The sequence below is a fragment of the Lingula anatina genome, chromosome 6, assembly GCF_051362555.1.
Source record: "Lingula anatina isolate TDL-2025a chromosome 6, LinAna3.0, whole genome shotgun sequence".
NCBI lineage: Eukaryota > Metazoa > Brachiopoda > Lingulata > Lingulida > Lingulidae > Lingula > Lingula anatina.
Genome location: NC_141772.1, coordinates 13585728 through 13607240, shown reverse-complemented (window position 1 = coordinate 13607240; position 21513 = coordinate 13585728). Strand labels below are relative to the sequence as shown.

The 21513-nt window shown below is 35.3% G+C and overlaps 3 protein-coding genes, 1 long non-coding RNA gene and 4 other non-coding genes across 8 annotated transcripts; 7 read left to right on the top strand and 1 right to left on the bottom strand.

The window, feature by feature from the left end:
* The first annotated feature begins 857 nt into the window (after positions 1–857).
* Trnat-agu (transfer RNA threonine (anticodon AGU)) lies at positions 858–931 on the top strand. The gene has a single exon. It is a non-coding gene; the product is annotated as a tRNA-Thr (tRNA).
* Positions 932–3113: 2182 nt separating this feature from the next.
* On the top strand, positions 3114–4947 carry LOC147761183 (uncharacterized). Its single transcript, XM_087015204.1, has 4 exons — positions 3114–3143; positions 4121–4202; positions 4417–4545; positions 4793–4947. The coding sequence occupies exons 1-4, from the start codon at positions 3114–3116 to the stop codon at positions 4930–4932; spliced, it is 381 nt and encodes a 126-aa protein (XP_086871330.1). The 3' UTR covers positions 4933–4947.
* A 5-nt stretch (positions 4948–4952) lies between these two features.
* On the top strand, positions 4953–5867 carry LOC147761182 (uncharacterized). Its single transcript, XR_015335320.1, has 2 exons — positions 4953–5059; positions 5381–5867. It is a non-coding gene; the product is annotated as an uncharacterized LOC147761182 (long non-coding RNA).
* Positions 5868–7486: 1619 nt separating this feature from the next.
* On the top strand, positions 7487–7560 carry Trnat-agu (transfer RNA threonine (anticodon AGU)). The gene has a single exon. It is a non-coding gene; the product is annotated as a tRNA-Thr (tRNA).
* Positions 7561–8357: 797 nt separating this feature from the next.
* LOC147761180 (uncharacterized) lies at positions 8358–11745 on the top strand. Its single transcript, XM_087015842.1, has 8 exons — positions 8358–8460; positions 8747–8794; positions 9225–9343; positions 9614–9716; positions 10035–10119; positions 10347–10475; positions 10734–11003; positions 11323–11745. Exons 1-7 carry the CDS (start codon positions 8416–8418, stop codon positions 10874–10876), a joined length of 672 nt encoding a protein of 223 aa, XP_086871968.1. The 5' UTR covers positions 8358–8415; the 3' UTR covers positions 10877–11003; positions 11323–11745.
* Positions 11746–13533: 1788 nt separating this feature from the next.
* Trnat-agu (transfer RNA threonine (anticodon AGU)) lies at positions 13534–13607 on the top strand. Its single transcript has one exon. It is a non-coding gene; the product is annotated as a tRNA-Thr (tRNA).
* A 786-nt stretch (positions 13608–14393) lies between these two features.
* LOC106151932 (uncharacterized) lies at positions 14394–18270 on the top strand. Its single transcript, XM_013525368.2, has 8 exons — positions 14394–14514; positions 14908–14955; positions 15415–15533; positions 15770–15872; positions 16195–16279; positions 16547–16675; positions 16937–17202; positions 17778–18270. The coding sequence occupies exons 1-7, from the start codon at positions 14470–14472 to the stop codon at positions 17068–17070; spliced, it is 663 nt and encodes a 220-aa protein (XP_013380822.2). The 5' UTR covers positions 14394–14469; the 3' UTR covers positions 17071–17202; positions 17778–18270.
* Positions 18271–19869: 1599 nt separating this feature from the next.
* Trnap-agg (transfer RNA proline (anticodon AGG)) lies at positions 19870–19941 on the bottom strand. Its single transcript has one exon. It is a non-coding gene; the product is annotated as a tRNA-Pro (tRNA).
* Between the last annotated feature and the right edge of the window lie 1572 nt (positions 19942–21513).

Here is a 21513-nt window from a genome sequence, read left to right as displayed (position 1 = left end):
GGGACAAAAATGGATATAAGTGTTTTCAAAATTTTTGTTCTATCCTCTGTGATATTTATATAAAAAATATTTGTATTTGAGTATGTTTTTATTGCAAAATCTTGCCATCTATAGTAATCGCTGAAACTGGAGCCGTGTGGTGTGCTTGACACGCGAAGGTCCGCGATGAATATCTGTTGTTAAGCATATCTGGGGAGTGATTCTTTGTTTTTCTTTCTTCACCAGTCGAAGCATGTCGTATGCTCGAGATCATTCAGAAGAGAAAAAACGGAGACAGAGGTTACAATGGCTAACGAGATTTCATAGATACTTCTTTCACTTACCCTAAAAAATGATGACCACGGGAAATTTATTGAGAATTTTGATATGTTATGACATTCAATACCTAATTAAACTTATAATAATCGAAGCTGAATGTTATTGTTATTGGAAGCTTAAATATTTAGGTCATATATCACGGTAGGTACTTTTCTCACTATTTTACCCACCATGATCGCTAAATTACAACATTAGAGGAACAAGAATAGGCTTCGGCCGTGAATTGAATCCGGGACCTCTCGCACCCACAGTGAGAATCGCACCCGTCTTTTCCTTTTCTCAAAAGAGACATTTCGGGTACTAACTAAGGACTATTTTATAGCACTGTCTCACCTAAGTTGGTCATGATTAAATTGAATTTGTCGTTATTGCTAAACTTGAGATTTTCCTTTCTTCTATATGGAAGAGCTCCTTTAAGCAGTATACGGCGATCACAAATCATAAAATAATATCTTCATCCGCTATACGTGGTAAAACAGGGGTCTGTATTTGCCTAATCTTTATTTTTTATTATTTCGTTATTTACATTTATTCATCTCGGCTCTATGGCTTAGTTGGTTAAAGCGCCTGTCTAGTAAACAGGAGATCCTGGGTTCGACTCCCAATAGGGCCTTTTTTTCACAAAAAAAAATATGATTGAACGATGATTTATCTTCTCTGAATGGCAACTTTCTAACAAAATAGTAGTTGATGTTATTGTGGCGTTTGGATAGATTCGAATACTAGTGGAAATTAGCAATGAAAGAAATTAAAGTAATCTCTAATAATATTTATTTAGGGACAATAGCGTTTTCTTTCTAGAGCGAGAGTTTGGTTTGTTTGTTATCCAAGCTATGTTCTTTCCACATGTATATACGGTTGACATTTATGATACAATTTCATCCAAAGAAATTGACCTTATATCACAGTAATAAAAAGATTAACGGATTTAAAAATTACATATGGCCATCACTGGCTTCAAATAAGAGGTAGATGAGCACGCAAACGCAAACACACACACACACACACATACACACACACACATACACACAAAGACAAAGAGGGAGGTAAAAAGTGGTATGTTTGTTACCAAATCCTGTTCACTTCAAGCCTTTATATGATTGGCATCAGTTATATTTTATTCAAAGGAATTAACCTAACATCAAAGTACATAAAAGTATAACAAAAGATATTAACTGTGTATAGCCCGTAAACTGGCTTCATATAACAGGTACCCGTAACCCAGTTAACTCCAATTAACTATTTAGTACCTGTGTTACACTATTAATTGAACAATCACGTCGGACCTTTGATGTCGCGCGGCACGAGCCACCTGATCAGACAGATCATCGTTAATTTCATTTGTTCTCTCGGCCGTGGTCAAAAGATCACAGGTGACTTGTCTATAAAAGCACGCTTATAGTGTGTTCTACTATCAGTTCATGTCCTGTCATCCTTGTATGCAGTTCAGTTGTTCACTAGCTAAGAAGATATATTCCAAGAGAAAAAGATGAAGTTGAAGATGTGTAATGTCGTCAGAGAAGGGAAGAGTCAGGTACTATTACTATAACAGTACTGATGAAATTGTGTTTGAATCATATCTTTTAGAAGTGTTGTTTATTCCTCTACTTATTTATAATGTTTTTCTATATTTTAATATTTTAAATGTAGTGATACATTGTTTTATAAACAGGACGTGTACTGTATATGGAAATTATTTACTCCAACAATGACTTAAATATCAAATGGCATTAGTCATTGTAAAATTTCTATTAAAAATTGATTTTTTTGTCATTTGTGCGTCTCTTTTATACTGTCAAATATATTATTTTATATCTGCTTTTCCTTTTTCTAGGTTGAAGAGGAAGTTATGTGGGAGACCCATCACGTGAAGATCTCCAAGGTACGTTGATCATGGAGTGTTTGTTAATTACATTTCGTTCAGTTGTTTGCAATTAATTCAAAATGCATTTATACATTATTTCCATAATTTTGCTCACCTTAAGAAAAAGATACATGTAATTATCGGCCTACCGTAGCGTAAATAGGTATACAACAGATGACCCCAGTCACTAAAGATGTTGATTAATTCAAAACGCTCAGCATGGGCTTGTTTAATTGACACAATTTATTAAAACTGAATGACATACTTGTGATTTGGATAGAAAATATATTTGAGGCTGCTCAAGGTTACTTACTTTGAGAATTTTTAGTTCTGATTCACCGATTTTGGCTTTTCCTCAGACATTTTACTGTAAAAAATACGTTTATTAAGAATAAATCTAAGCTAATTGAAAAGTGTAACTGTAACAACACCCGTAAAACATTGTCCTAATGTCCATTATCATGTTTTGTTTTATTTCATTTGTGTAGATGCGTCTGGTCGGGTTAGGTATAGCAGTAAGTGGTGCTTATGACAACCCATGTAATGGTGATCCTTCCATCGTCATATCTGACGTCATCAAGATTGGACCAGCTGAGGGGAAATTAAAGTAAGTCCCCTTTTTACTTCTGATGCAATATGATCAAACTAGTAGATGTATATTTGCGAGTTTCAGTTCGAATTACATATGTTAATTTTTCTTACACCTAGCAAGCTAACATGAATTCACAATCTCAATATGCAGTGAAAGCAGCATCTTCAAAATGTGTATTTAACATGCTTATTGGTTTATCATTCTAAAACGTCAAATTTAGGGGACAACAAAACTAATTTTCTGTATTTATTGTTGTTTTTCTTTAGGATAAATGATCGTGTGTTGAGTGTGAACGGTCATTCCTTTGACCATGTTGACCAGTCTACGGCTATCCAAGTAATGGTGGACTGCGGGGAAACTGTGAATATGGTGAGTATATTACATGAACGGCAAATATTTTTCCAACAGAGTTTGGTATGCCGAAGAACTAAATTATAGAATATTCATTTTTTTTTTAAATTTCTCAAGTGTTTATTTCAAATTGTTTTAACAATTAAAACAGCAAATGTCTATAGTTTTCTATCCAATTATTTGGTGAAATGAAACAAATCATTCGTCTGTCAGACTTTTTAAAAATATATTTAGATATCATTATCTTAGCTGCCACAATAAAATTTAAAATGTTTTTCTAAAGACCGACATTTAGACTTTGTAAGCTCTCAAATTCTACAGTCTTTTATCCAATAATTTGGTGAGATAAAACAAATCGTTCGTTCGTCAGACTTTTTTTATATATTTAGATATCATAATCTTAGGTACCAGGGCCGTAGCCTGAGCAAAATGCCAGGGGGGGCAGTAAGCGGACACAAGGGGGCGAAGCCCCCGAGGGGGGAGGGTTTGGTAGGGGGTGTCCCCCTCCCACGGTGTGGGAAATTTTTAAAAACTGTATGTATAATACTGCATTCTGGTGCATTTTAACTGTTATTTATTGGTCAATCAGAAGTCAGAAATTGTGGGTTCATTTTGCCATAAGTACAGTCATTTTTTCAAGACAACACGCCAATTGGCCTGGGGGATAGCTCCCTCAGGGAGGGTGAGCTTTTTGGCATGAACTGAGTTGGCTAAAAACAGTACACCTTTGTAAACAGATTGTTGAATGATTGTCTAGTGGCCATGAGTGCCTTTTCTCACAGAATTGATACCAACTTTGCAATTATTTTTTTACCTTTGCGATTGTTTTTTTTTTTGCACCCCAATTTCCAGGGGGGATGCTGCCCCCCTGCCCCCCCGGAGGCTACGGCCCTGGGTACAATGAATGTAAAAAGTTGATCTAAAGACCGACGTTTAGCTGTTGTAAATGTCGTTGATGTGAAAATTAGTTATGTAATATATTCTGTATGTTTTAGGTGGTCAGCAGAGCGGTGGCCAGTCCTTGTCATTGTCCAGCTCAGTCCAGTGTGCCGTTGACCAGGAAAAATAACAGAAGTGGTGAGTTTTAATTTAGACTGGCGGGTTTGAACTTGTACATTTCCTGGGTTATATATCTTTTTATTATTTTCTACTATAGCTTATGACGCCACAAAAAAGTATGAAATGGAAATGAAATACAAGTGTGGTATATGTGATTATTTTAGGAAATTCAATCTTAATGAGGCAAAGTTATGCCTGATTTCATTAACAGTTCTTTTCGATTTCCCTGCAGATTCCTTAGTCCGCAAGGCTAAGAAAATTATAAGCAAAGTTAAAGGAAAGATGCAGCAAGATGCTACCAATATACAACCCCTTAACAACAGTATCCTCAGGAGACAAGAAAAGGAAGAATTTGAAGTTGGTAAGTCAAAGCTATTCTAGTTTTTATCGATTGAAAATAGGAAATTAACATTACCAGTACGATAATTATCTATTGATCAAGGTTGGCCACCTTTAAAAACAGCATTTTATATGTGTCATTATTTGAACGCCATGAACGCCCAAGATATATTCATTTCCAGTATAAATCATTTCATTTAAAATGCGTTGAGAAAGATTTACTCACTCTGAGAAAGTTATACTCATAATTTTATTTTATCGTTTTTTAGCTCATGACATCGAAGACCTTTCATATGAACCTACCCTTAAGAAGAAAGTGAACAATGTCAACATGGACGTCAAGGCCGACACTTATGACAAGTTTTCTACGTCCACCGTCAGCCGCATGAGAAGCATTAATGAGATATAATGTCCACCACTACACGAACACCTCGCATCTGCGTCATCTGGACCTCTTAGAGGGGAAAATGTGGGAGCAGGTCTCGGCACATCTCCACATGGTTAGGATTAAAACAGACAAGATACTGACGTCAGTTGTAAGTATAATATTGCATTATAAGATAAGGGATTTTAAATAATTAGACGAAATATGTCGAATACTATTTTATCAACATTGTTTCATGTGCGTTTCGAAGTCGTTTTTTATTGGTATGCTTCTTCGCGGTCAGCGTTACTGCATAATGTAAATAGTCAATTATTCAATACCTAAAATTGTAAATAATTTTCTTTGTGTCAATAGTTAGTTGGAGGATTTCATCTTTGAGGTATTCATGTCAATAGTTCCATCATATTATTTATTTCGGAAAAATCGAACCGCACGTTAGAACTTATCTTAAAACATGTGTTCTAAATTTTAGTGATGCGAGGCCAGACATTCCTCAACAGACGCCATGGCAGAGTGTGACGGGAATCTGTCAGAAGAGATCACACCCTCAATGTTATTTTTGAGACACGCGTAATATTTGTGACAAACATGTAGCAATATTTCCCACTCATGTCAAGAGCCAAGCCCTTGAGTCATTTGTGACTCGTACATGAATCCTCCATCGCCTTCACGCCTTCATTTCAACAGACTTAGATTGATAATCTTGGAATGTGATCTTTATAAAGAAAAAGAACCCAGTGAGCTGAGCAATTTTCGCCAATATTATTTGTTCCATTGTGAATGCTGGCATTCCTATCAACTTGTTTTGAATTGATATACGCGAGGATAACTACTGTTATAGTTGACTTTTCTGTTTTCTGTTGAGTAGATTCATAACAGTGTTCGTTTTCTCTGATTTGGTAAGATGAATACCAAGGTGCGCTTGTTACGTTTTTGTTTGTTAAATAAATTATATATATTTATTTGACGCCATTCTTGTATTTTTAATCTGTCGTAATTATAATTGAATAAGTCGAATATACAATATCAGCCTAAAGTATACATTATACTCATTTTAAGTTTATTGATAATACCCCAGTAAACATGTTATAATGGGATAATTATTTTTGACAGTAACACGGTCGCGTTATCTTTATTATATTATATTTAACAATGCAACTAACAGGCTTTCATAAGGGGGGGGGGGTGGAGGTTGGGGGGTTCAAAAATCGCCCTTTTTGCAGGGAAAACTTCAACTATGGTTAAATTTAATTAGGGTAAACTTAGGTTTCATGAAAAACGGTCCACATTTTCAGAAAAAAGAATCCCCCTTTTGCAATAGTTGGCTACGTGCCTGGAACGCCACGTTCCACTTCCTGCAAATTAAACCGATTCCACGATTTTCTACCAGCCACCGTCTAGTAACACTTAATTGAATAGTTTGTACAGTTTCAAATACTGATCACGTTGATAAAAAATTGCAACATCAAACACTGGAAACTTGAAAGCTATATTTCATTCCTCGCCTCAACCTTCAGCCTTTTCATTTTATTAATTCCATTTATTGCTATTTTTTTTCTTTTTGTTTAATGATAACTCACTCGTTTCTCGTTAATGTGATTCCAGTATTAACATTTTCCCATTTGCCCCATGCTGTCTGTTTCTTTCTTTGGGACAACAATGGACAGAAGTGTTTTCAATTTTTTGTTCTATCCTCTTTGATATTCATAAATATATTTGTATTTGTATATGTTTTTATTGCAAAATCAATCCTGCTATCTGTAGTAATACTGCACATACTCATAGTTAATCAGTCGCTGAAACTGGAGTCGTGTGGTGTGCTTGACACACGAAGACACGCGTTTAATATCTGTTGCTAAGCATATCTGTGGAAGTGTGTCTCTTTTTTCTTTTTTGACCGTCATCTTTTTACTCATCTTAAATTTCAGTTATTTAATAGTAATACTATATATATATATATACACACACGCAATTAATAACTAGCTGAAAAGGAAGCTGTAAGGTGTGCTTGGCACGCGAAGACACACATTTGATCTCTTTTGTTCAGCAAATAACCAGTCAAAGCGTGTCGTATGCTCGAGGTCGTTCAGCTGAGAAAAATGGAGACAGAGGGAACAATGGCTGGCGGGATTTCATGGATACTTCTTTCACTCATTCCCAAAAGAAGTGATGGCCACGGGGAATTTATTGAGAATTTTGATATGTTATGATATTCAATATCTAATTAAACTAATGATAATAATCAAAGCCTTTTGATATTTTCTTTTTTATAAATGTTATTGGTCGCATATCACGGATGGGCATTTTTCTCACTATTTTATCCACCATGATGGCTAAAGTACAAGATTAGACGAAGAAGAATAGGCTTCGGCCGAGAATTGAATCCGGTGTACCATGAAAATGTGACTCCCCTAAAATGTGACTCCCCAGTCAGATTTTCATTATGAAAATGTGACTCCCCAGATCACAAGCCATAATAAAATGATGTCGTCATCCGCTATACTTGCCGTGGTAAACAGGGCTCTGTATCTGCCTAATCTTTTTTTTTACTATTTCGATATTTATGTACCTTCATTTCGGCTCTATGGCTTAGTTGGTTAAAGCGCCTGTCTAGTAAACAGGAGATCCTGGGTTCGAATCCCAGTAGGGCCTTTTTTCACAAAAAAATATGATTGACCGATGATTTATCTTCTCTGAATGGCAGCTTACTAACAAGATAGTAGTAAATGTTATCGTGGCATTTGGATACATTCGAATAATAGTGGAAATTTAGCAATGAAAGAAATTAAAGTAATCTCTAATAATATTCATTTAGGGACAATAGCGTTTTCTTTCTAGAGCGAGAGTTTGGTTTGTTTGTTATCCAAGCTATGTTCTTTCTACATGCATATACGGTTGACATTTATGATAAAATTTCATCCAAAGAAATTTGACCTTATATCACAGTAATAAAAGGATATCACTGTTCTAAAAATTACATATGGCCATCACTGGCTTCAAATAAGAGGTAGATGAGCACGCAAACGCAAACACACACACACATACACACAAAGACAAAGAGGTCGGTAAAAGTGGTCTGTTTGTTACCAAATCCTGTTCACTTCAAGCCTTTATATGATTGGCATCAGTTATATTTTATTCAAAGGAATTAACCTAACATCAAAGTACATAAAAGTATAACAAAAGAGATGAACTGTGTATAGCCTGTAAACTGGCTTCATATAACAGGTACACGTAACCCAGTTAACTCCAATTAACTATTTAGTACCTGTGTTACACTATTAATTGAACAATCACGTCGGACCTTTGATGTCGCGCGGCACGAGCCACCTGATCAGACAGATCATCGTTAATTTCATTTGTTCTTTCTGCCGTGGTCAAAAGATCACAGGTGACTTGTCTATAAAAGCACGCTTGTACTGTGTTCTACCATCAGTTCATGTCCTGTCATCCTTGTATGCAGTTCAGTTGTTCACTAGTAAAGAAGAGATATTTCAAGAGTAAAAGATGAAGTTGAAGATGTGTAATGTCGTGAGAGAAGGGAAGAGTCAGGTACTATTACTATAACAGTATCAAATTGTGTGTTTGGATCATATCTGTGTTACTTATTCCTCTACTTATTTATAATGTATTTTCCCAAATTTATATTTTTTTATATTCTAAATGCAGTGATACATTTTTTATAAACAGGGCGTGTACTGTAAATGAAAATTATTAACATCAACAATGACTTAAATATCAAATGACTTTAGTCGTTGTAAAATTGATTTTTTGTCATTTGTGCGTCTTTTTCTTGTCAAATATAATATTTTGTTAATTATGTTATTCCTTTTTCTAGGTTGTAGAGGAAGTTTTGTGGGAGACTCATCGCGTGAAGATCTCCAAGGTACGCCAATCATGGAGTGTTTGTTAATTAGATTTCGTTGTTTCCAATTTAAAAAAATCAAAATGCATTTATACATTATTTCCATAATTTTGCTCACCTTAAGATAGGTATACAACAGATGACCTCAGTCACTCACGATGTTGATTAATTCAAAACGCTCAGCATGGACTTGTTTAATTGTCACAATTTATTAAAACTGAATGGCGTGTGATTTGGATGTTGGAGATGGAAAATGTTTGAGGCTGTTCAAGGTTACTTACTCTGAGAATTTTTAGTTCTGTTTCACCAATTTTGACTGGTGTCCAGATATTTTATTGTTATTAATTCTATTGAGAACAAATTTAAGCAAGTTGAAAAATGTTAATGTAACAACACTCGCAAAACATTGCCCAAATATCCATGATTATGTTATTTACTTTTATTTGTGTAGGTGCGTCTGGTCGGGTTAGGTATAGCAGTAAGTGGTGGTTATGCCAACCCATGTAATGGTGATCCATCCATCGTCATATCTGACGTCATAAAGATCGGACCAGCTGAGGGAAAGTTAAAGTAAGTCACTCTGTATTATTTGTTTTACTTCTGATGCCATGTGATCAAACTATTAGATGTGTATTTGCGAGTTTCAGTACGAGTTACATATGTTTATTTCTCCCACACCTAGCTAGCTCTTCAGGTAATATCAATTCACCATCTCAATATGCAGTGAAAATAGAATTTTCATCATGCATATTTAACATGCTTATTGCTTTATCATTTTAAAATGTCATATTCAGGGGACAATAAATCTAATTGTCTGTATTTGTTGTTGTTTTTCTTTAGGATAAATGATCGTGTGTTGAGTGTGAATGGTCACTCCTTTGACCATGTTGACCAGTCTACGGCTATCCAAGTAATAGTGGACTGCGGGGAAACTGTGAATATGGTGAGTAAATTACATGAACGGCAAATATCTAAACAACAAATTTCGATACCAAAGAACAATGTCATTTAATTTGTTGAATACCTCTAATTGTTTAACAGAAAAAACGTCTATAGTCTTTTACCCGATAATTTGGTGAAATAAAATAAATCATTAGTTTGTCAAACTTATTTATTTATGTAGAAATCATACTCTCAGCTACCACAATGAAATGTAAAATGTTGATCTAAAGACCTACGTTTAGATGTTGTAAATGCCGTTAATGTAAAAATAAGTTGAGTTTCTGTTATGTTAATGTTATATGTATTCTGTATGTTTTAGGTGGTCAGCAGAGCGGTGGTCAGACCTTGTCCAGCAGTCCTTGCTAAGTCCAGTGTGTCCGTGACCAGGAAGAATAAAAGAAGTGGTGAGTTTTAATTTAGATTGACGGCTTTGAAATTGTACATTATCAGGGTCATATTTCTTTTTATTATTTTCTACTATTGCTAATGACGCCTCAAAAAAAGGTAAAAATAAGAAAATGAAAATAAAAATAAAAATACAAGTTTGTAAGATGTGATTAGGAGGAAATAAATCTTAATGAGGCAAAGTTATACCTGATTTCATTTACCGTTCTTTTCGATTTCTCTTCAGATTCTTTAGTCCGCAAGGCTAAGAAAATGATAAGCAAAGTTAAGGGAAAGACGCAGCAAGATGTTACCAATAGACAACCCCTTAACAACAGTATCCTCAGGAGACAGGAAGAGGAAGAAACAGAAGTTGGTAAGTCAAAGCTATTCTAGTTTCTATCGATTGAAAATAGGAAATTAACATTACCAGTACGATAATTATCTATTGATCAAGGTTGGCCACCTTTAAAAACAGCATTTTATATGTGTCATTATTTGAACGCCATGAAGGCCCAAGATATATTCATTATCCAGTATAAATCATTTCATTTAAAATGCGTTGAGAAAGATTTAAATTTTTACTCACTCTGAGAAAGTTATACTCATAATTTTATTTTATCGTTTTTTTCAGCTCATGAACTCGAAGACCTGTCATATGAACCTACCCTTAAGAAGAAAGTAAACAATGTCATAATGGACATCAAGGCCGACACTTATGACAAGTTTTCTACGTCCACCGTCAGCCCCATGAGAAGAAGCATTAATGAGATATAATGTCGACCGCTATACGAACACCTGGCATCTGCGTCATCTGGACCTCTTAGAGGGGAAAATGTGGGAGCAGGTCTCGGCACATCTCCACGTGGTTAGGACAAAGACAGACAAGATACTGAAGTCAACTGTAAGTATAAAGTGCAAATGAAATTAAAGCTATTAAGTAATAAAACAAACTTTGTCAAAGAATATAAAAACATTGTTTTATGGGCGTTTTTAATGTTTTTGATATATCGGTATCCTTCTTCACTGTCAGCGTTTAGCTACTATATATTTTTGTCGTCAATTATTCCAAGCCTAAAATTGTAAATAAGTTTCTTTGTGTAAGTAGTTTTCAGTTGGAGGATTTCGTCTTTATGTATTCATTAGTTCCATCATATTATTTATTTCGGAAAAATCGAACCGTACGTTAGAACTTATCTTAAAATATATGTTCTATATTTCAGTGATGCGAGGCCAGACATTCCTCAACAGACGCCAGAGTGTGACGGGAATCTGTCAGAAGAGATCAATTCCACACTGATATTTCTAAGACACGTGTAATGTTTGTGACAAACATGTAGCAATATTTCCCACTCAAATAAAGAGCCAAGTCCTTGAATCATTTGTGACTCGTACATAAGTGCTTCATCGCTTTCACGCCTTCAGTTTGATAGACGTAGATTGATAATCTTGTAATGTGATCTTGATAAAGAAGGAGAACCAAAAAAGCTGAGTAATTTTCGCCAATATTATTTGTTCCATTGTGAATGCTGGCATTCCTACCAACTTGTTTTGAATTGATATGCGCGAGGATAATCACTGTTAGCTGACTTCACTGTTTTCTGTTGAGTAGATTCATAACAGTGTTCGTTTTCTCTAATTTGGTAAGATGAATACCAAGGTGCGCTTGTTACGTTTTTGTTTGTTAAATAAATTGTATATATTTATTTGACGCCATTCTTGTATTTTTAATCTGTCGTAATTATAATTGAATAAGTCGAATATACAATATCAGCCTAAAGTATACATTATACTCATTTTAAGTTTATTGATAATACCCCAGTAAACATGTTATAATGGGATAATCATTTTTGACAGTAACACGGTCGCGTTATCTTTATTATATTATATTTAACAATGCAACTAACAGGCTTTCATAAGGGGGGGGGGGGGTTGGAGGTTGGGGGGTTCAAAAATCGCCCTTTTTGCAGGGAAAACTTCAACTATGGTTAAATTTAATTAGGGTAAACTTATGTTTCATGAAAAAAAGGTCCACATTTTCAGAAAAAAGAATCCCCCTTTTGCAATAGTTGGCTACGTGCCTGGAACGCCACGTTCCACTTCCTGCAAATTAAACCGATTCCACGATTTTCTACCAGCCACCGTCTAGTAACACTTAATTGAATAGTTTGTACAGTTTCAAGTACTGATCACGTTGATAAAAAATTGCAACATCAAACACTGGAAACTTGAAAGCTATATTTCATTCCTCGCCTCAACCTTCAGCCTTTTCATTTTATTAATTCCATTTATTGCTGTTTTTTTTCTTTTTGTTTAATGATAACTCACTCGTTAATGTGATTCCAGTATTAACATTTTCCCATTTGCCCCATGCTGTCTGTTTCTTTCTTTGGGACAACAATGGACAGAAGTGTTTTCAATTTTTTGTTCTATCCTCTTTGATATTCATAAATATATTTGTATTTGTATATGTTTTTATTGCAAAATCCATCCTGCTATCTGTAGTAATACTGCACATACTCATAGTTAATCAGTCGCTGAAACTGGAGTCGTGTGGTGTGCTTGACACACGAAGACACGCGTTTAATATCTGTTGCTAAGCATATCTGTGGAAGTGCGTCTCTTTTTTCTTTTTTGACCGTCATCTTTTTAATCATCTTAAATTTCAGTTATTTAATAGTAATACTATATATATACACACCCGCAATTAATAACTAGCTGAAAAGGAAGCTGTAAGGTGTGCTTGGCACGCGAAGACACACATTTGATCTCTTTTGTTCAGCAAATAACCAGTCAAAGCGTGTCGTATGCTCGAGGTCGTTCAGCTGAGAAAAATGGAGACAGAGGGAACAATGGCTGGCGGGATTTCATGGATACTTCTTTCACTCATTCCCAAAAAAATGATGGCCACGGGGAATTTATTGAGAATTTTGATATGTTATGATATTCAATATCTAATTAAACTAATAATAATCAAAGCTTTTTGATATTTTCTTTTTTTTATAAATGTTATTGGTCGCATATCACGGATTGGCATTTTTCTCACTATTTTATCCACCATGATCGCTAAAGTACAAGATTAGATGAAGAAGAATAGGCTTCGGCCGGGAATTGAACCCGGGACCTCTCGCACCCACAGTGAGAATCGCACCCGTCTTTTCCTTTTCTCAAAAGAGACATTTCGGGTACTAACTAAGGACTATTTTATAGCACTGTCTCACCTAAGTTAGTTATGATTAAATTGAATTTGTCGTTATTGCTAAACTTGAGATTTTCCATTCTACTGTTTGGAAGAGCACCTTTAAGCAGTATATGGTGATCACAAATCATAAAATGATATCGTCATCCGCTACACTTGCCGTGGTAAAACAGGGATCTGTATCTGTCTGATCTTTATTTTTTTTATTATTTCGATATTTATTTACCTACATCTCGGCTCTATGGCTTAGTTGGTTAAAGCGCCTGTCTAGTAAACAGGAGATCCTGGGTTCGAATCCCAGTAGGGCCTTTTTTTTCACAAAAAAAATATGATTGACCGATGATTTATCTTCTCTGAATGGCAACTTTCTAACAAAATAGTAGTTGATGTTATCATGGCATTTGGATACATTCGAATTCTAGTGGAAATTTAGCAATGAAAGAAATTAAAGTAATCTCTAATAATATTTATTTAGGGGCAATAGCATTTTCTTTCTAGAGCGAGAGTTTGGTTTGTTTGTTATCCAAGCTATGTTCTTTCCACATGCATATACGGTTGACATTTATGATAAAATTACATCCAAAGAAATTTGACCTTATATCACAGTAATAAAAGGATATCACTGTTCTAAAAATTACATATGGCCATCACTGGCTTCAAATAAGAGGTAGATGAGCAAGCAAACGCAAACGCAAACACACACACACACACACAAAGACAAAGAGGTCGGTAAAAGTGGTCTGTTTGTTACCAAATCCTGTTCACTTCAAGCCTTTATATGATTGGCATCAGTTATATTTTATTCAAAGGAATTAACCTTACATCAAAGTACATAAAAGTATAACAAAAGAGATGAACTGTGTATAGCCTGTAAACTGGCTTCATATAACAGGTACACGTAATCCAGTTAACTCCAATCAACTATTTAGTACCTGTGTTACACTATTAATTGGACAATCACGTCGGACCTTTGATGTCGCGCGGCACGAGCCACCTGATCAGACAGATCATCGTTAATTTCGTTTGTTCTTTTTGCCGTGGTCAAAAGATCACAGGTGACTTGTCTATAAAAGCACGCTTATAGTGTGTTCTACCATCAGTTCATGTCCTGTCATCCTTGTATGCAGTTCAGTTGTTCACTAGTTAAGAAGAGATATTCCAAGAGAAAAAGATGAAGTTGAAGATGTGTAATGTCGTAAGAGAAGAGAAGAGTGAGGTACTATTATAGTATACTAATATTCACAGTCCTAATCAACGTTTGAATCAAAAACCAATGTAACTCATGTAGAGTTTAAGGTTTTGAAACTTATATTTGTAGTCTTTATTTATTTATTTATTTATCTATTTATTTATTTATACTTTTTCTTCCCCAAAGCCATTTTTATGTTTTAAATGCGGTGATATAGGGTTTTATAAAAGGCCGTAGACTCATTATGAAAATGATTTTTTCCCCAATAATGACTTGAATATCAAACAGCATTTACCGTTATGAAATGTCGATTTTGAATAAAAGTAACGTTTTGATTTTTTGTCATCTATATGTGTGTTTTAGTTAAATTGGCAAATGTATTGCTTTATATGAATTTATATGTATTTTTGATTTTTCTAGGTTGAAGATGAAGTTTTGTGGGAGACCCATCACGTGAAGATCTCCAAGGTACGTTGATCACGGAGCATTTGTCAATTACAATTTTTGTTAAGTTGTTTATAACTTACTCAAATTATCTCCGTAACTCTGCTCACCTCAGGAAATTAAAAAGCCAGCCCTAATTATCGGTCTGAAGTAAATATAATAGGTAAATATAATTAGGCTTCAGCGGGTGGCCGATAATCACCTGAAGTCACTAACCATGTTGATTAATTTGAAATGCTTAGCATCCACTTGTTTAATTGTCCCAAATTATTAATATCGATTGACAGTTCTGATTTTAAAAAAAGTTTTAAAAGGCTGCTCAGGGTTAATGACTCGGAGAATGTTTTTCCTCACAATTCAGACATTTTATTGTAGATAATTTTATTAAGAGCAAATTTAAACAAATTGAAAAGTGTGACTGTAATAACGCCAGTAAACTATCGCCAAAATCCACGATAATGTTATTAATTTTCATTTGTTAAGGTGCGTCTGGTCGGGTTAGGTATAGCAGTAAGTGGTGGTTATGACAACCCAAGTAATGGTGATCCTTCCATCGTTATATCTGACGTCATCAAGATTGGACCAGCAGAAGGAAAGTTACAGTAAGTCACTCTGTGTTATTTCGCATACAGTGGATTCGAACAAGTTAACAATTATGTGCAAAAAATACCTGTTGGACGAGAAACAATGTGTTTATTTTTCTCAAACGTAGTAAGGACTCGTGACATGAATTTACCATCTCAATATGCGGCGATTTCATTATAAAACGTCAAATTTATAAAATGTCTCAATTAAAAGGAGAGAATAATTCTAATTGTTCATATTTGTTGTTTTTTAGGATAAATGATCGTGTGTTGAGTGTGAACGGTCACTCCTTTGACCATGTTGACCAGTCTACGGCTATCCAAGTAATAATGGACTGCGGGGAAACTGTGAATATGGTAAGTATATGACATGAACGGCAAATATATGACCAATAACTGTTGATACCGAACAACAAATTAGCATTTGATTTGTTGAAAACTATCTCTTAAATTAAGTACAAAGCAGGTCGATTTTCTTTTATCCTGTAATTTGGTGAAACAAAGCGAGTATTTCGTGTGTTTGACTTGCCTACAAAAAATTATTTAAGATATCATAATCCTACCTATCACAATGAAATGTTAAAAGCTGATCTAAAGACCGACATTAAAATGTTACAACTGTCGTTAATGTAAAAATCAGTTGAGTTTCTGTTATTTATATGTATTCTGTATGTTTTAGGTGGTCAGCAGAGCGGTGGTCAGTCCTTGTCCAGGTGTCCTTGCTCAGTCTAGTGCGCCGTTGACCAGGAACATTAAAAGAAATGGTGAGTTTTAATGCAGATTGGCGATTTGTCCATAAACTCCTCCTGGGTCAAATTGCTTCTTTTTTTCTTCTTCTTCTTCTTTTTATTATTATTTACTTAAGCTAAAAACCTCAAATAAATAAATAAAAGATGGAGACTGGAAATAATGATAAAGTATTGTACGTGGAATAACGCTTAAGAGTGTTAGATGTGATAAATTAAAATGCACTCTTAATTAGACGAAGTCATACCTTATTTCATTGTCTTTTCTTCTTCTTGTCCCTTCAGGTTCCTTTGTTTGCAAAGTCAAGAACGTGATTAGTAGAGTTAAAAGAGGAAAGCAGCAAGATGTGACCAATGAACAAATCCTTAACAACAGCATCTACGGGAGACAAGACGACAACGAAAGACAAGTTGGTAAGGGTTTTCTTCACATTTATTTCCACATATTCCTTAAGCTTGTGGCGAGAATGTTAACAAAATTGCAATACAATTAAAAATGGTCCAATTCATTATCTTATTTATTTTATTTATGTTATTACGTAAACCTTATTTAGATACAATATATATTTCATAATATGTCTCTTACAGTATATTTTTTAAGTTCATAAACACCTACATTCTGTATTCACCCGGTCTGAAAATTAATTTGAATCATAAATTTACTTTCATTTTCAGATCACGACTTGTCATATGAACCTACCTTGAAAAAGAAAGTAAACAATGTCAACATGGACATCAGGGCCGACACGTATGACAAGTTTTCTACGTCCACCGTCAGCCGGATGAGAAGAAGCATTAATGAGATATGATCTCCACCACTACGAACACCTCATATCTACGTTGTCTGGTCCTCTTAGAGAAGAAAAACTTGGGAGCGGGTCTCAACACATGTACATCTCCACGTGATTGTGATTAAGGGACACAGGATGCTGAAGTCAATTGTAAGTATTCATTAATAGGCAAAAGAAGTAACGACATAGACCCCGTTCCCAGACATAGATCGATCTAGCAGAATCGACGAATCTCTGAGGGGTTTCTTGCTAAATTGTAGATGTCTGGCACGCCTACTAAAACTGTTTAACGTTAGTTAATTACGCCCTAACAGCTTCAGTAGGCGTGCCAGACATCAGAGCTAAAGCTGAATGGGCTGAATGGGTCGATCCTGCTAGATCGATCTAGGTATGCGAACGGGGTCTTAGAAAAATAAAGTATTTGGCTCTTTATTGATGACTGGCCCCTCCGCTGTTGCGGTGCATTATTAAATGTCACTATTGATAAATCAGCATCATTATTTATGTTCAATGTTACTACATAATGTAAGCATTCAGTAATGTTATCCCTGCAATTACGAATAAGTCGAAGTAGTCTCTACTTTGTGCAAATGAGATATCTTTATGTAAGCAAAATTAATTTGCTCTGTAGTAATGCCAATTAATATTTTCATCAATTTTTTTTTGCCAAAAAATATTTTGCTCTGCGTAACCTCTCGTCCTAAAATACACTTTCTATGTTTCAGTCATTCGAGGTCAGACATTACTACGGAAAAAGATCAAGTCCGCCCACACTGACATAAGATGGCCAAGACTCGGCATGACATGTTTCACACATGTTCCAGTATTTCCCAGTCAAGTGAAGAGCCAAGTTTGAAACCATGCTATCATATTATTTGTGACTCGTTAATATTTTCTCCGTCGTCTTCACGACGTGAGTTTTACAGACTTTTAATTTGGTAATCTCAGAATGTTTCCTAATTTACTATCAACATGACGTTTATAAAGAAGAAGAACCTGAGAAGTAGAGCCATTTTTGCCAATATGACTAATTTCGCTATGAATGCTGGCATTCCTACCATTTTATTTATTTATTTATTTATTTGAATTGATATTCACGAGAAAATGACTGTTATAGCTGACTTTCCTGTTATCTGTTGAGTAAATTTACGGTTGTGTTTGTTTTCTGTTATTCGATGAGGTGAAGGGCACGATGCGCTTGTTATGTTTTTTTTTGTCGAATAAATTGTATATATCATTTTCATGCACGTCTTATGTTTGATATACCTCCAAGCACAATCGAGACTTATAAGACACTTCTTTAAAGCAGCAGATAAGGTTCAGATACTAATCAATAATTCTCTATCCGTGGGTCGATGATGAACAAATGCCACGTACAAGCATTGCAGCACTTCACTAATGTTTTCTCTTCATAGCCTAAGTATGTTGTGGATCATGTTTTATCTTTATTTGTATGGTGATCAACTACATTTCGCATTACAACATCTACTTGGCACTGACCTTTTGGTATTGCAATTAAAGAACAACCTGTATTTCATTTAACAGACATCATTCACAAGAGGAGGTAATTTGAATATGCGGCCTTTCATTACATTTGAGTGCTAATAATAATTTATTTATTTATTTATTTATTTATTAATTTTGAAAAATTCAAAATTCAATTCATCATGCTCCTAGCCTACCAGTCAGTGGCAAAGGTGACATTCTCCGAAAGAAAGTCAAAGGTTTCCTAAAAGCACTTCATCTGCCTAAATATGCACGTTAGCAGCTTGTTATAGCCCACGACGCGATGAGTCATATGTCAAAGCGACTGGGAAACCAGTCAGAAAACAATCCTCGATTACCCGCGGGGCTTATGTTTGACAACAGGTATTTTGTGTAACTATTCCCAAACTAACACCCCATTCTCATAGATTAGATCGACCTACATTGGATCGACCTAACTCCCTGGGGGTTCACGCTAAATAGCTGTCAGCCGGGCGGACACGAAAGTTAATTACCCCTTAAAGCTTGTAGTAGGCGGGGACGGACACTTAAGGGGGATTATCTGACAGTAATCTAGTGAGACTCCCCGCGGTGATAGATCGATCTAAAAGTTGTGAGAACAGAGCCTAACACCCCATTCTCATAGATTAGATCGACCTACATTGGATCGACCTAACTCCCTGGGGGTTCACGCTAAATAGCTGTCAGCCGGGCGGACACGAAAGTTAATTACCCCTTAAAGCTTGTAGTAGGCGGGGACGGACACTTAAGGGGGATTATCTGACAGTAATCTAGTGAGACTCCCCGCGGTGATAGATCGATCTAAAAGTTGTGAGAATAGAGCCTAAGAGCCATGAAAGTTTCATGGATGGTTCTGGCCACAAACAACCTTATACGATAGAACGTGTTCAACTTGTTGAGTCGAGCACCTATCTCATTAAGAAACGTCGTTAACCGCATGGAGAACTCAGTTTCTGGTTTTAAGATACTGCAAGAACTCTCACGTGCCGCTGATCGTGTCAATTGAAGCTATTAAGAGACTGTTTATCCTGTGTACAGGTATGTGGGTTGATAATGAGGCCGAGATAATGAGGGGCAGAGTGAACCGTGGCTGAATATATTTGCTCACTTAACCCCCCCCCCCCATTGGAAACTTATTAGATTTTTGGTATGTGCCCAGATGTTCTGATTTTAAATGATCAAAACTCAGAGTCTTATGTTAGAGCATTCTTTTAACTTGAATGACCGCGTGTCACTGCCGAAATAACGAATGGGTATATACTTACTAATATTTATCAGCATGATGAAAAAATTGACAAAGTATTTTGTATAGGGCTCGTCCGGGAGTTGAACCCGGGACCTCTCGCACCCTAAGCGAGAATCATACCCCTAGACCAACGAGCCACTGTTATTAATATAGGATAATTTGTCTAAATTAATAATTTGTCAGGATATATATATATATATATATATATATATATATATATATATATATATATATATATATATATATATATATATATATATAGACTAATATATATATATATATATATATTTTTTTTTTTTAAAGATAATAATTATGATAGATATATTGTTTTGAAAGAGTAAATGACCATAACCACAAGAAAGACGACCAGTTCTCTTAATGTTTCTTAACTCAAATGGTAATGATCAGTCGAAACCAGAATGTTTATTTCAAGTTGTGGTGACCTTTGTCATAATCAGAAAAAATTGTTAATAACAAAAAATTTGAAGACCAAATTTAAACAAACAAAAAGTGAAGATAAAAGCTGATCGAACTGACTAAAAATGAGAATGAGGAGCAAGTCATTCTGGAAAATATTGTATAAGCATTCTTTCTACATACTACATACGAACTGAGCTGGTGATATGTAACACGTCTTAAAAAACATACATATAGACATACTGTTTGAGTATCGATTTACACAGGTCTACAAAATATCCATATTTCTTGTACATTAAAATAGACCTTGAGTGCTATAAAGTACATGTAGAAGACGCAGCAGTTTTTCTTTTCTTTTTTTCAAGGATAGACTGTGTCGTTCGGTATATAACCCACAGCTCTTGTCACTAGACTCTCTACACGAAGCCAGCTGAATGATGAAGGCAATTCCACACATAAATTCTCACAGTACGGAAAAGTGCACATTATAAGTGACAGACATATCGGTAAATATCCAGTGAAAATCAATCTCTGGCGCTGGTCGAGCTCTAGCGCATTATCACTCACTTGATTATCACCATGTGAAACCATGTGGAACCAAGCTGTGCAAAAAAAAAAAATAATAATAATAATAACTGCCTCACTCTAAAAGCCCACAACTAGACACAGACTCAAATCTTTGTAATGCGTCTTTATTGCTGTATGTAGTGGGAAATAATGTGCATCCATATAAAAACCTTACAGTAAGCCTTATTGTATCATAGCGCTAGTTATCGCTGTATATTGTATTACACACTATGTGCAATGTTTGATCATTTTCGTAGCAATAAGCACAAATATCGTAACAGATTATTATTATTATTATAACGTTCAGCAGAAAATGGGTAGACAGCAAGTAACATGGAGATGAAATAGTTCAATCGGGGAGTGGGAAGGGGAGGTCTGAAGTGTGCGTTTTAGTTTCCCTTTTTTCTATCATGCAACGACGGTTAACTCGGGAAGGAATACGGTTAACTCAGGAAGGAATATATATTTAACGCTGAGCCCCCCCCCCCCCCCCCCCCCACTACGTGTTCCCCTTTGCCTTCACTTCGCCAACCAAAAGACCGTAAACTTCTTTCATCAGAATACGATGAACACATATTCTTTTATATCAAGGTTAGAAATAGTTTTCCAATAATTCGAAAATAATGCATAATCAAGGTCAGTCACCTATTGTATAAGACAATTATGAAAAGACCCTGAAATAAAAGGACGATGCATGCGTCATATTCAGATGCCATAAATAACAC